Source organism: Echiichthys vipera (genome assembly GCF_963691815.1).
Source record: "Echiichthys vipera genome assembly, chromosome: 16".
NCBI classification, from domain to species: Eukaryota; Metazoa; Chordata; class Actinopteri; order Perciformes; family Trachinidae; genus Echiichthys; species Echiichthys vipera.
The window spans coordinates 14910536-14926388 of NC_139841.1; the positions used below are offsets into that span (position 1 = coordinate 14910536).

A 15853-nucleotide genomic window follows, 5' to 3' on the forward strand; every position below is an offset into this window, starting at 1 on the left:
GAGAGAGAGAGATCATTCTCTCTGTTTAATTTGGTATTTCAGTGCCAAAACTAAACAGAGCAAGTGTGACCAGTGTCTCATACTAACTACTGTACAGTACATATCCTAAATATAGACTGACATGACAGCATGTAGATTGATAGAAGTAAGATGGAGCCTTGTTTTATATTCTAGTGAGAAATAATCCTCAGGGGATTACATTACATGTAGAATCACTTCATAGATTTTCCGTTCTTGTGGCACCAAAGTCTCAAAACCCAACGATGGAGAACAAATACTTCCCAGAGACTTATTACAAAGAGCCATTTCATCATATCTCAGTCTATGTGGACTGACAGATATATAGACAGAGAAATATGCCATATAGACATAAGGTAACTCATCTGGAAGTTATCCATCACAGGTCGTCATCATTGCAGGCTTCATTATCTAGCTGGTGTTAAATAATTACATCCACCAGTGGGAATTAGACTTCTATTAGATCCTTATTTCAGGGATCAGGATGTGATTATAATCTGCTGCAGGATCCTCATGTGTGCTCTCTTGTGCATGAATGCCTCAACAACAGATCACTGCAGCAGAACTGTGTCACATGGTTTGGTATCTATAGTAAAAAAAAAGAAAACTGCAGCATGACATGTATTCCATAGGGAGCTCCTCTTTCTTTCGTTCCTTTTCTCCACTCCACTTTTCCTTCGATGTGCTCTCTTTTTCTTTGTCACCCTCCCTTTACCCTCTCTGTCATGCACATACGTTGACACTTAGTGACACAGCATGATCCTCCTCCTTGCCAGCAGATGTCCAGTCAGGTTTTGTAAGCATGTAAAGCTCTCCTACACAAGCAACAGCTCCACTTCGGTGTGTTCTGGTGGTGACAGTAGCTGTGTGATCATGATGTTGGAAGGGGGGGACAAGTGTGATGTCATGCTTCATGGCCTTGCTGCCAGGGTGTTGTCAGGTTGGCTATTTTGGTTGCTGGTGTGGTCCGTGGAACAACAGGTTTTTAGCAGACCTTGGTGGACAACCCTACTGTCTATTTACTTGGTTTGTAGAGCAGCAGTAGATGGACTGCAGAACCACTTATTTCTGCACATTGATAATACTGTCTGTTTGAATATGCCTGTCTGAAAAGTTCTCTTTTCACGCCTGTCTCTTAAAGCCCAGTCTGCTCTGTACCCAACCTTGCGGCTCAAATAATGGCACGGTTTCTGAATTCGGGCTATGCGCATTTTCTCTGTGAGTGTTTTGATACTTTCACAGTATTTATATAGCACCTTGATATGCTCTCTAATAAAAAAAAATCATGTAACTTTTTTTTACAATATGGGACCTTTCATGTTTTAACCATGAACTAAATTCATTGTTATCCATGGGAGCGTAGCAAGTGTTTGATCCCACTTGTTCATTTGTAGTTAAAATATACTTTGCAGTCAAAAGAATGGAAGCATGGGGGCAAAAATGAACTAGAATTTGTATTTACAAGGTCCCTTCCATGGTCAATAATACCTGCTCTGTTTGAAGTAGAGTTCAAATACAAAATTTTACTCTTTTAGTTTCTTTACAGCGAACCTCTCCTGCCTAACCGTTCATACCCTGCACCACAGGTAAAACCAGAGTGATGAGATGTGGTTTGGCATTTCTCTGCTCCCTGTTATTGTTCCAAGTCCATTCTTGTGAATGTGTTTTATTATTTGGAAAATGACATCACTGCCCCCTTTTGACAAATAGCAGTATTACACATCTCATTACATAGTCTGACATCAGTGATTCCAGTCTGCCTTACATCATTCATTCCTCAAAAAGCTGGAAATTGTTGATTATGCCTGAATATGACAAAGGCATTTACCAGCTGATTAGGTTATTTAATGTGATTTAATGCAAGAACCTCCACACTTTGGGAGTAATCATTTGGTTGATATTCACTGAACATTAATAGGATTTACAAGAGCTGTGACACTAATGACGGAGCAGCAAGTACAAAGTCCAGTTTCCCTTCACTCTGTTCTTTACCCTGTCTCCTCCACAATTGTTGCTGGTAAAAGAGGACTGGTAAGGTGGGATGAAAGGAGAAGGCTCTGTAACCTAACTGTTTTCTGTCCACAAGTTGTAACACTGTTTCTGACCCACTGTTTCTGTGTGTTGTCGCCACAGAGTCGTCAGCTTCTGAGGGACAGTTTCATGGTGGAGTTGGTGGAGGGAGCCAGGAAGCTGCGGCACGTCTTCCTCTTCACTGACCTGCTGCTCTGCGCCAAGCTGAAGAAACAGATCGGAGGGTAAGCACCGTGACATGTTTTTCATCTCATCCTCACTGAGCCACTGCCCCAGTGAAATACACCAAAATATGTAGATTATCAACACTGAATTAAGATTCAATACTTAATTGCCATATCAATGCGATTGATGGAATTTGTCCAAAATATAGTAAAAACACAGATAAAACGCTAGCAGCTGTAGGGAATTTAGCAGCAACATGACAGCACTTTATCAAACGATAAAGTGCTTCAGGTGCATTAAATATCTGCCCTGTTCCACAGTGATTTAACCTGCTGACCTGCAGTGCATTAGTTAGAGCGTGCTAAAGATGGTTAGATATCACAAATCTTATCCCATTACAGTCTGAAATTAATTTTTCTCAAATGAACATTTCGTTCTTTGGTTAAAACCCCACTATGAAGGAGATGTCTGAGACCTGTTGCAAATAGATTAATCTGCTTCCTCCCTGCTTTATCAACGCACTCATCCTTTATCCTCATACCTCCTTCACATCCTTATTTTTTACTCACTTTCACCATCCATCCCCTCTATTTCGTCTGCAGTAAAAACCAGCAGTATGACAGCAAGTGGTACATCCCCCTGACCGAGCTGACCTTCCAGGGCCCCGAGGAGGCCGAGCCGCTTACCATCCCCCAGGTCCCCGACGAAGAGCTCGACGCCATGAAGGTTAAAATCTCACACCTCCGCAGTGAGATTCAGAGAGAGAAGGTAGCGTTGATACACAAAAAAAGTGTTTTTTTAAATTGAACAACAGTGCATTTTTTGAGTTTGTTTTAAGGATTTTGAAAGTGTTTCATACTACTTGTTGGGTACAGAATTTGTCCGATGTAAGGTAATCGTGCTAAGGTCTCCCACACAAACATACACACACAGTCAGATCTAACTGAATTTTCACCCCTTTCATTTCAGAGAGCCAACAAGGGTTCAAAGGTCATCGACCGTCTCAGGAAAAAGCTGTCCGAACAGGAGTCTCTGCTCCTGTTAACGTCCCCGAGCATGCCCATCAGAGTCTACAACAAGAATGGCAAGGTGACGACACTCTCTCCTCCTTTTGCTCCCCGTACGCTCTTCTTCTTCACATTTCATTTGTTCTTCTCCCTCTCCTGCTTCATTCCCAGCACAATATGCCCTCGCTGATCTTCCATAGAATTCTACTCTAGCTTGATCTGTCTCATACTTTGACTTTCTTGTATCAGTATGGAGCAAATTGGTGTATGATAAATTCCATCTGCTAAAGCTGGCGAAACAAAACTACTGCAAAGTTCAAATTTTGATATTGTGTATACTGATGTGCCCTTTTATACTTTTTTTGTGTGTGTTCAGAGTTACAGTTTCCTGATTTCGTCCGACTATGAACGAGCAGAGTGGAGGGAGCTAATGAAGGAGCAGCAGAAGAAATGTAAGTGTCCCAGATATATCTCAAGAAATACATTTTTATTAGCTCATTTGGATCAACACATGGATAAGTGTAACCTACATTAGCAACTCCTGATCCAAGAACCTTGTGGTGGAGACAAACAGACCAATATACAATGTCATTTGAAGTCTACATTTATTGTCTTCCCACCTAAGGTTTGAAAACTTCCTCCTTGACCTCCATGGAGCTACAAATGTTGACCAGCTCTTGTGTCAAACTGCAGACTGTCCACCACATTCCACTTAGCATCAACAAAGAAGGTACGGTACTCGTTTTTACATTTGAAAGTTGTTTTTAACACTCAAATGCTGTTTAGTCCGTATTTTATTCCGTTTCTCATCCTCATGCAGTCTTTTCAGTTCAGCGGTTCGTATGATATTTCCATAGTGAAATTTCAAGCTATCTTTGGAGCTCTATGTAAAAATGTGTGTGTATAAATCATAAAATGTCAGAAAAATTGCCCTGGAAAGAAATGGTAATGATTAATAGTTGTGATTCAGATGGGGATAAAAAAAAAAAAAAGTACTACAAGGTTTGAGCCACATGTTTTATACTGTACAGGGCTGTTTTATCCCTTCCTTCCATGACTGATTCTGCTCCAAAACAAACAGAGATCTGCATGCTTTTCTAATCCCCCTCTTGCTTTTTTTTCTCTCTCTCTCTTGCTGACTGTTTTTCCAGAGGATGAATCCCCCGGTCTCCACGGGTTCCTGAATGTAATCGTCCACTCTGCCTCCGGCCTCAAACAGAGCTTGAGTGAGTCACTCAACAACCTTCATGTAGACAACAGAAAACACAGACAATCAGAGTTACTGAAAAAGCTCAACTTTAATGTGACCGCGGTGCAGTGGGAAACAATGTTTTAATTGTTTTTTTTTCTTCGGGTGGAGACTTTTTGAATTATGCGTTTCCCTCAGACTTTACTTTCAATTTAGGTTTCTCATTCAAGTTTTACTACTTACATTTCTGTTTAATTTGTAGGAGTTGACATCTTTAAAATTGTTGCATGAATACTGAGTCGCATGACAAATTGAACATGACTCATAACATCTAACATTTAGCCAGTTCAGTTGCTACTGTAATGCATTCACAAAGAGCACTTTAGTAGCCATATAAACGTCATATCTTTTCAATCAGATCTCTACTGCACAATGGAGGTGGATTCCTTTGGCTTCTTCTCAAATAAAGCCAAGACGAGAGTGTATCGATACACGACTGAACCCAAATGGAACGAGGTAAGGGACTGGCACAAAAAAAGCATAGAACTGTACATACTGTAAGTTGGATAAAATGTCCCTGCAGAGAGAGTAGTGTAGATAATAGAGGAGGCAGTTATGAGACAGTGGATGAAATACTTAACATTTTTACAGTCTAATGGGTCAATCATGACCTTGTAATATCTCCGTCGCAACCTGAAGGCCTTTTAAAGTTTAAAAATGGAATTACTACATGCACAGATTTGTAAGACGTAATATTTCCTTCATTGACAATCATATCATATTTGTTTCGTTTGTATTGCCTGTCATGTATCTGACATCTGTTACTGTTATCAGTTAGCCGTCCATCCTTGAGTTAGCCCTTGCCAACGTACGGCAAAAACACACACAAATGCACACCGCATACGCATGCAAGCAGTCACACATACACAAACAAACATGAATGCATTAATGACACAGCTGGATGTCGGAGGTCAGCGCTGCAGAGGGAGAACAGCTTTGAGACACAATCAGTGGATGGGGTTCATCTGCGGCACAGTTTTTTTTTCCGACCCTGGGCCCGAAGACTCTTTGAGGATTTTGCTCAGCAAAGTGGAAATAATGTCAGCTAACAAGGAGCTGCTGGTGATGACTCACATCTGTCCAAATGCTAAGTGAACCAACACAGTGTGGGCCTCAAAACAATGTGCAAAACATATGCAGAGTGCTCTGGAACGTAATTACAGGGAATGTTGGTCAGTTGCTGTGTGGTGGGATGTCTTCAAATGTAAGGGTGGATGTTGATATTTTCAGGAAGTATAGTCATCTTGTTATTCCAGTCCCCGTTGGTCAAATCTTGAACAGTCTTGCACCAACTGTTGTATAACTATTTTTGTGTTTTTTCTTTCTTCCCCAAAGGAGTTTGAGATTGACCTGGAGGGCTCTCAGACCCTGAGGCTGCTCTGCTACGAGAAATGCTACAACAAGACCAAGCAGAACAAAGAGGATGGAGAGAGCACAGATCGCATCATGGGGAAAGGACAGATCCCGGTATGACATGACATCACCCCCTGATTTTAGCAAAACCCAACGTGACTCATTACTGATAGGCAGTTATGTCACCACAAAGCATGAAATCCATTTTATTGCTCAGTGAACAATTTAAACTGAGCATGATGTAAAAAAATTGGCTGATTAGGTTAATTACCCTATGTAACGGATGACTGGGGGGTTGGTTATATGAAGAGAAATCGCTGTCTGGTGCAGCACTTTTGACAGAATGACGCAAAGCACCATTCGTTTATCATTATGCTGCCAGTTTAAGCTGTTTAAAACGTTACTCACAGTGCAGGGTCTACATTGGTTATGGAGTGACAGCAACGCCGTCATGCACATGCACAAAGGATATCAACACTTCACAAGGTGCTCCGTCTATAAAAAAGTGCCCAAAAAACTGCTAATACCCCAGAGAAAAAGCAGCACAGAGGTTGGTAACACAGGTTTATAGCAGATAGCGGGCGATTATGTTGCCAAGACGACGCCGGACTGCAGAATAATTCCAAGTGTCAGTCCCTCAATGGAGAGAAAGCAATGATAAAGGACAGCGAGAGATATGCGGACAGACGGAAAGATTTTTAGTCTTCTTTAATCTCTTACTTCTCCACCCACAGCAGGGTGTGTGTGTGTGTGTGTGTGTGTGTTTGTGTTCATTGTGAGCAGCCTGTATCCTGAACACTGTTCAAACTGCTGACGCTATCTGGTCTAGGACATGTCTGCTTGTCTGACAAACTGTGAATTTCAGTCACATGCTCCACCTGGTGGTTCCTTTGGTAATCCTGTGACATGATCGCTTCTTGACAGATGATGTCATTCAAAACAAACCACCCAGTGGTGAAAAAGTTGCTCAGCAGGATTTTCATAAATCCGGGGCGAGAAACCGCTCCTGTCTTGAAGCCTCAGTGTCTGATAAATCCCACAGACTACTGCTCAGTTTTACTGGTTTAACAACTAAATAAATGTTAAGGGATAAAACAACCCATAAATTGACAAACATACAATCCAGCTGTTGGTAAATCAGCATTTACTTGCTTACATGTGTTTCTTACACATGTAAATATAGTACAATTGAAATGTTTATTTCTCATGATCTGTTTTGTGTGCATTTTGTTGATTCATGTGTAAATCGAGTTCTCTCCACCTTTTTTGCTTTAATTCTAGTGTATTCTAATCCTTACTTCATATACATAGAAATGTTTTGACTCATATGTCTTTGAGTTTACGTGGGCATTTGAAATGTAAATGTAAGTTGGGGAAAACAACAGAAGGTTATTTATTACCAAAAAAACACAGCAAGATGGAGGCTTGTTATTAAGGAGATTATTTTTTACTATACCATTCATTATGGTGTGAAAAGTCACTGTTCACAGAAGTAATAATACCTCTATCATACAGAATAAATACCAAATTGCTTTCTTTGATTATACACTTTTATATTTGTTCATTTACTTAAAGAAATATACACATTTTCAGTTTTTTACTACATTAGCGCCATAGATTTCTTAAAAGAAAATGCATTTATTTTTACACTAGTCCTGATCTTTGTGTGTGTGTGTGTGTGTGTGTGTGTGTGTGTGTGTGTGTGTGTGTGTGTGTGTGTGTGTGTGTGTGTGTGTGTGTGTGTGTGTGTGTGTGTGTGTGTGTGTGTGTGTGTGTGTGTGTGTGTGTGTGTCCATAGAAATGTTGTTAAACAGCACAGGGCTCACTAAACCTTTGACCGATAAATGCTGTAGAAGATAAAATCATATTTGTGGGCCAAAAAAAAAATTTTGCTGTTTTTAGTGGAATGTAATTATTTGTAGATAAACGGCTCAAACCAAAGAGCGCTCTTACCAGTGAAAGATCCACTTATGAGAAACATGATCCAGCTTCGTACACAACCAGCAACCAGATGGAGCCTAGGTAAACGGACAATATATAGTTGTGTGTGCGTGTGTGTGTGCGTGTGTGCGTGTGTGCGTGCGTGCGTGCGTGTGTGTGTGGTATGTTAAGGTGGAACAGTGGTTAGAGCAGTCGCCCCATGTAAAGAGGCTGAAGGTAGTCGAGGAGTGTGTCCCCCCCCCCCCCCCCCCCCCTCTCTCTCACCCCATTTCCTGTCTGTCCTGCATAATAAAGGCTTGGAAAACTGTCAAAAAAATAATCTTTAAAAAATAAATAAAAGTTCCAATAAAACAGTGTAAACAAATCCATTACATGTAAAAGTCCTGCATTCCATATCCTTTTTTAAATTAAAGAACAAAATGATTATCTTCCGCATGTACTTAAAGGTGCTGTACATGAAATACTGCGGAAAAAAGTGGTCTGGGATTTCCTCCATCACTCGTAAAAAACGGACATTTGTCCCGACCCTTTGCATCTGATACCGATGCACAAGTGTCCAGGCCAGCTACCGAAACAAAGTAGATTACAGATAACAGATAACAACACACACAGAGGGAAAGTGACTGCCGTAACTCCACTATATCTTTGCATAGCATTTTTTTTTTTTGTTGCTGTTATATTGATGTTTTGAATCTTACCAAAGTATCAAAGTAGCAACTATAGCAGTCAAATAAATGTAGTGGAATAAAAGTAGAAAGTAGCAATGGAAATATTCAAGTACTTATATGCAATACTTGTGTACTAGGGTGAAATATCTCTTTAGTTCAAATTAGATATCACTCAGTGTGTAAAATGTTTTGTGGTTTTATTTTGCCTCCACCAGCTGGATCCTCCGTCTCTCCAAGGCAAAGATTGGCAGAGAACAGTTATTCCCATGAATGGGGTGAGTAGATTTATTCAACGTTTTTGTATTGCTTTCCATGTATTTCCTCCCCTCACATTAATAAAAGTTCCATCCATCGTCTCAAATTACTCTCACAGCAGCGAGGAATATTTGGGAAAAAACGTGGCTCAGCAGTGGATTTATCTGTGAAATCTACATCTGATTTTAACATGGCAGGATTTCCTCGAGATCACAGAAAGACGTTACAGATGGATGTCAGGCTTGTAACGTTCTGTAAAGCCATTCTAACTTTCAGCCCTTTTTTCCTGTCTCAGCTCGAGGTTAAACTTTCCATAAAGTTCACCAGCCGAGAGTTCAGCCTGAAAAGGATGCCCTCACGGAAACCCATGGGTGTGTTTGGAGTCAAGATCTCCACAGTGACCAAGTGAGTTGACATTTAATCACACAGAGGCTACCTAATTAGAAATAATCATATAGTCATGTGTGCTGTTAAACTCCAAACTGTTATCATTGCTTTTACTGGTCTATCAGTGGCGTTCCTCAGGGCTTGAGTCTTGGCCTCCTCGTCTTCTGTGTATTTCTATGCTCTAATCTTTTTGTTTCTTTTCTCATATCACATAAAGTTATGCTCATGGTTCAATTTTACTTGGGTTTTACTCTAATTTGACTTGTATTGTGGAGCACTCAGCTGTCATCTCCAGTTGGATGGATGTTTGTCCTCCACCTGAGTGCTTAGGATCTTTGTAAAATACAAAGTGTTACTTTTTCATCAGCATTAACAAATCCACATTATCTCCTGTACAGACGGCCAAGTGTCTCATTTCTATCTTAGACAATAGCAGGCTCTCTGTAAACAGCCCATCCAGAAATTTGCATGTTTTACCTCATTAATGAAGAAAATCTACAATCACACAAGCAGTTCTGCAGCAGTTATAAGTGTGTTCACTATCTTAGCTACATTTGCAAATTAGCACTACAATCAAACAGTACAAACACATGCATATCTTGCATTACTTTTTTTTCCATTTTCAAAGCAAAACACACCATTTAGATGATGAGGATTAGAGATAACAAGGGGATTAAATAGATTCACCAGTAAAAATCAGTTAGTGCTGTAGACTAAACATTTCAACACAAACACAAGCAAAGAGCCAGAAGCATTACTAGCCCTTCCAGTAATCATAACAATGCAAATATAGCTTTTAGCCTTTTTTAATTTCCCCCTTTTGTCTCAATAAAAAAAACATTTAGGGACTTAATATGAACTGCTCCTTGGTGATCATTAATGTTTGTCTCCATCCAGACGAGAGCGCTCCAAGGTGCCCTATATTGTCCGGCAGTGCTTAGAGGAGATTGAAAGGAGGGGTATGGAGGAGGTGGGAATCTATCGGGTATCTGGAGTGGCCACTGACATTCAGGCCTTGAAGACCGCCTTTGACACCAGTGAGTATAACCTTCATCTTCTATATACAGTGTATTCGTTGTGCAGGTTTCATGCAATTAAGTCAAAATGCGTTTTATTTAATGTGTACTGTTGTCACGTGTAAACATGTCAATACGTCCACATTTCTGTTAAAATCCTCTGTATGAGTTGGGATTTCATGAATTAAGTAGACTTTTTCCAATATCCCCAAACCTTTATAGGAGCTAGATAAATTAGTGATAGTACTCAAAGGTTCATTCCTATTTGAATATATTTACAATATTTACTATGCTTTTGACAAAAAAATATTGATCGTCTTCACATCCCCTTTCCGTGGTTATAATACTGTACCTGCCATGTACTTCTAGATAAGAAGATTGAGAGAATTTGCATGTAGAGAGAATTTATTGACCGAAGAACTCGAAGAAATCCCTTCTTCTAATCGCTCTATTTCTGTTGATCAGGTGATCATTATTGTAGCTTTCTGTGTCCGACTGTGAATTAACAAGAGGCATTTTCTCTGATGTGAAACAATTAACCAGATACTGAACTTAATCCTTTGCACTTTGCGTGTGCTAATTGTGAATGTATCTTGTGTGGAGTGTGTGTATTTTTAAGAATGTGAGAAAAATAGGGAAGCGTGACGACCGCCGCTAGTGTCGCGGTGTTTCCCCGTCTTATCGCCTTCCTTTGTTTTTGCGCCACCTCGTGTCTTCATGTTGTTCTTGTCTCTTCTCCTGCAGATCATAAAGATGTGTCAGTGATGATGAGTGAGATGGACGTCAATGCCATCGCCGGGACCTTGAAGCTGTACTTCAGAGAGCTCCCAGAACCACTCTTCACTGATGACCTCTACCCCAATTTTGCAGGCGGCATTAGTAAGTCTATTGATATTCTCGAACATAGTAAATTATCAGCATCTTCTAAACTTCTAAGTGTTGTTCAAGAAAAAGTCCTTCCTTTGCAGGATATGTAAAAACTCTGTTCCTTTGCTTCTGTGCAGCCCTGTCTGATAGTGTTGCCAAAGAGAGCTGTATGTTGAACTTACTGCTGTCACTGCCAGAACCCAACCTGGTCACATTCCTTTTCCTTTTGGACCACATGAAGAGGTAAGTAACACACGTGCTTGTATAATATGTAGTACAGGAACGCCCACATACACAGAAAGACCAAAAGTAACAGACACATGCACAACAACAAGCTATACATATAAAGGAGGTACATTCAACACACACAAGTACAAATAAATCAAGTAATATTCCAGGTATGAATTTTATTGACCTTGTGGGCTTTTATAATGTTAAAGCAGAAGCAGTTGCTACTGTGGGGTTGTCATTCAACTGCAACAGAAAAATGTATCCTGGTTACCATGGTGATTTTGAATACCAAGAGGCTCAAACATGGGATGATTTTGTGAAATGGATGATGCAAGTTTATAGCATGCCTTCATCATCACGACACTTTGGTCTTTAAATACATAATAAAGTAAGCAGGAGATTGGAAGATTGAGAGTCACAAGAAGGAAACTACATTCATTAATAATGAAAAGTGTAATATTCATTGGTAAGGAGGACAGTAGCTAGCAGTATATAGGAAATGCTAAATTAAATACGATTATTATCTCTGTTATCAATTAATCTGGTGATTATTTTTTGATAAATCAATTTATCATTTAGACTATAACAGGTTAGAAAAAAGTGAAAACTGAGATCATGATTGTTTAACACGATTAACCATTGCCTCTGGAAAGATCATGCATGCAAAAAAGGTTTTTATATATATTTTCTTTTAAGCAGTGGATTTTCTTGAACTCAACATATAATTCAACTTAAAAACGAATAAATATAAAATATGAATAAAATAAACAATACAATGTGTATAAATATATATTCAATTCAATTAATAATAGAAAAATAATAAATTCAAATGGATTATATCAAATATAGCACACTCACAGCACTTCCACAACTTACTAAAAACTACTGAACATGAATATCAAAAATAATGTATAAAAATAAATCAGGCCAACATTAAGAGAATTTAAGAATAAGAAGAATAAGAATTAATTGATTAATTGATTGAAATTAATGAAATTAAATACGTTGTTGCGCACCACAAAACCTACTGAAAACTTCTAAACATATTTTCAGCATTTTGGTAACTATAGTCAACATATTCCAGTCAGTCATCCTTTATTCCCATTATCTTAATTTCATAACTGCTGGAAGACAAAATTGTGTTTGAAAATAAAATTTAATCAATCGCACAGCTCTATTGGAACTCAGGACTTTTAGCACCTATCTACAGATCCATCAGTGCACACTGACATCACCTGCACTGTGCTGTTGTCATCCCTCTAATCCCCACGAATGGACTTCTGTCTGGCTTCCTCTCCTCAGGGTGGCAGAGAAGGAGAGCATCAACAAGATGTCTCTCCACAACCTGGCCACGGTGTTTGGTCCGACCTTGCTGAGGCCTTCTGAGAAGGACAGCAAGATTCCCGCTAACCCCACCCAGCCCATCAGTATGGGGGACAGCTGGTCCCTGGAAGTCATGGCGCAGGTGAGCTACACAGAACTTCTTCTGGCTTTTATCTTTGAATTTCCACAAGTGGTGACAACCTGCTTGGATTTTCAACTGTATGTACTGTACTTTCCTAATGTTCCTTTTGTTTGTTTGTTTGTTTGTTTGTAGTTGTTTTTTTGTTTCTTAAGACTCTTTCTCTGTCATCATGTGTATATACGTATGTCCTCTCTTACAACAAATTTGACATGCATTGACTTATATTTAATCATTCTTTTTTGTAATTATTATTTAATTATCTACTTTTTGGGTTGAGAACTCTGTTCCGATTGTTTCTGTATGTCTTTGTTCCGTTGTGGTAAGAGCTCAATAAACAAAGTTTAAAAAAAAAAAAAAAAAAAGGTTATTATTCTAAAAACCAACACCTCATCTGTCTTTTTTTCGGTTTTCTATTTCCTTGCAGGTCCAGGTGTTGCTGTATTTCCTCCAGCTGGAGACGATCCCCACCCCAGACAGTAAACGACAGAGCATCCTCTTCTCCACTGAAGTATAGAGCTAACATTGACACTGCCCACCTGAGGCTTTGACAATGAAGGAGTGAAAAGTGATGCACCGTGGCTCAAAGTGAGCCTGTAGTAGTATGTTTTTGAATTGACTGACCAGATTGGGTTAGGTTCTTGCAGCTGGAGAGGATAGGCTCCAGCGATGTTCGCTCCCTCAAACACAAGAGGGCGCCATTGGACCTCCGAGGCTCAGAGGATGGGAGCTCCTAGCCCTACCTATCTGTCCTCACCTGATATACTGTATAATAATAGGGTTCCTCCTATCTTTAGTGAGGATGTGGGTACATCTGTCATCTACATTTCTCCACCATGTGCTTAGTTGGTCTTAACAACATCGAACCTTTACAGCTTGCAGACAGTTGTGGTTCATAAATCAAGAAGTTGGTCCATAAGAGAACGGAATATGTCTTTCTTGATTCTTGAATTAGTTTGCCAACAAATCAGTTTCCATGTACCTTTTGTGTTTTGGCATTGCTCTCAATCTGTGTTTATTTTGGACAATCATCAACTCAAGACTCCTGCAACATAATGTTTAGCCATCTCAAAGATTGCTTCATGTCCCACTGAGGAAAATTCTAACAGTGTCTTACATAATCTCAGCACTCCGTTTCTGGGAAGACAAGAGGACACACTTGTACTGTTTTTGGAAGATAAAATAAGAACATCCATAGCTGCCACGATGCTGTTTTTTCTTCTTTGTGTCAGGAATCCCAACACCTGTATGTTAAAGTGTTTACAACGTAAACAAAACCCAGTTGGAGTCTAAGACAAAGCTTGAAGAGGGACTCTCAGAAAAAAAAGGAACCCGATGATGAGTAATACACTGAACTGTATCTGAACGCCTGCGGTTTTTCACGACCCAGAGCAAATTTCCTCTATTTGTGTTGTTTGTGTCTCAAGGTAGTCTCCAGCTTGAATATCCAGGAAGCAATATATTTTCTAACATAGGAATTGTCTGTGTTCGTATCTTTGCGGACAAAATGTCCCTCTTACTGTAACATAGGGACGTCTTGCCAAATTAATATGTCGTTGGTTTGTTTCTAGGAGGAAAGGAAGCAGTTGTATTTACAGATACAGTATGTACATAATCTTAAAGTTGTATTTTTTCTTTCTTTTTGTTTAACAGTATAATCATTGTTGCTATAATTGTAATTTATTTTGGGGCCCTGGGGGGAGAAATCGGTCTGTTTTTCTATCTGAACCTTTTTTTCTGTTTGATTAAGAAAGTGGTAGGTCTTAGCCTTGACTTCAAGTCTTGCAGTAAATAAGCAGGATTTAGCCTTGTTCTTACTACTCAGCTGTTCTGTCCAGCCTATCGATTATCCATTTAGATATTAATATTATTATTATTATTATGAAGGTAACACACGCATTGTAGTTACATACTGTATGCTGCTGTGGAAAAGGCACAAGCTCTTTAACTGCTGGGTGTTCCTCGGCAGAGCGTCTCACATCCAGAGGCCGTCGCCTGTCTAGTGTAGACGTTATGCAATGTCATAATAGAGCACACGCACTCACACCCGTATGACATTGTCTCTTTTTGTACCATTTAATCTGTGGCTGCAGAAGTCCAACTGCAATGTTAGAACTACTGTTTTAAAATTCAAGTGACCTGAGCTCTCAGCATTTATGTCCATCAAAGAGCATATTTGTTGGTTTTAATGAAGGAATATTATTTTTGTTTCATCCTTTTTTTTATTATTTCATGCAGATGGCAAAATGTCCTGATAATTCTTAGCCCTCTTAACTATGTTTCATCCCATCTGAAGGTGTTGAACTCAATGGCCAATTAAAAGGAAAAGCTCTTAAAGGGATTGTTTGGAGTTTTTTGAAGTGGGGTCAGTGTAATACCTACAGTAGATCACTGTTTAGTTTGTTAGTTAGTTTTGTTTGTTCCTAACCCTTTAAAAGACAAAAGTCACACAATAACAAAAACAAACTAACCGATTGAGGCAGCGGTAGATCAGCAACTCCTGTGTTCTGCCTGGTAAAATTACTGTTTTTGTCAATGGAGTCTGGTGAAAATATATTCTATTTTGATTCTTTTTTTTTTTTAGGTGGGCCTTTTTTTAAAGTAGCTAAAATGCATTTTGCTGTCGCCCTGTCCATTGCTTAGCTTCCACGCCTGTCCTCCTGCCTGCTTCGCCATCTACTGGAGGCAGTTCACTAAGTATGGAGGATTACATCTTACAGCCACACTTAGAAAAATCTTAACCATCCCTTTAAGATATTTTATTCTAAAATGACATTACATTTCTCATTGTTTTATTGTCTTGTTATTGCTGTCTTGTTCACAAATATGTCATCATCAGGCATATGTCGCTAACCCATGAGTATCTGGTTTACATTATTACAGCATGTCATTTTCTGGCCAATTTAAAGGACAGGTTCACAAACAAATGTGAACCTATCCTTTAAGGCACACATGTCAAACTGATCCAGTAATGGGCCGCTGTGGCTGCAGGTTTTCATTCCAACCAAGCAAGAACACATTTGATTGATGTTGATTTGTTGGACCAGGTGTGTTTTTGCTTGGTTTGAACGAAAACCTGCAGCCACAACGGCCCATTACTGGATCAATTTGACACCCCTGCTTTAAGGGGTAAATATCATGGTTGGTTTCCCATATCTTAGGTATAAAACTATAACCAACTGACCGGTTGAGTGGATCTGATA

The 15853-nt window shown here is 39.4% G+C and overlaps 1 protein-coding gene across 1 annotated transcript in view; it reads left to right on the forward strand.

Moving 5' to 3' along the window:
- Positions 1–13571, forward strand: part of LOC310959211 (breakpoint cluster region protein-like) — an 81040-nt gene extending 67469 nt beyond the window's left edge. Inside the window, exons 9-23 of the mRNA XM_083930478.1 lie at positions 2152–2273; positions 2817–2982; positions 3184–3303; positions 3598–3673; positions 3847–3951; positions 4373–4447; positions 4829–4926; positions 5806–5937; positions 8648–8707; positions 8983–9092; positions 9972–10111; positions 10835–10969; positions 11095–11200; positions 12491–12653; positions 13078–13571. Coding sequence (XP_083786604.1) covers positions 2152–2273; positions 2817–2982; positions 3184–3303; positions 3598–3673; positions 3847–3951; positions 4373–4447; positions 4829–4926; positions 5806–5937; positions 8648–8707; positions 8983–9092; positions 9972–10111; positions 10835–10969; positions 11095–11200; positions 12491–12653; positions 13078–13167 — 1698 coding nt within the window. The 3' untranslated portion in view covers positions 13168–13571. The remainder of the gene's footprint in view (positions 1–2151; positions 2274–2816; positions 2983–3183; positions 3304–3597; positions 3674–3846; positions 3952–4372; positions 4448–4828; positions 4927–5805; positions 5938–8647; positions 8708–8982; positions 9093–9971; positions 10112–10834; positions 10970–11094; positions 11201–12490; positions 12654–13077) is intronic.
- The last annotated feature ends 2282 nt before the right edge of the window (positions 13572–15853 follow it).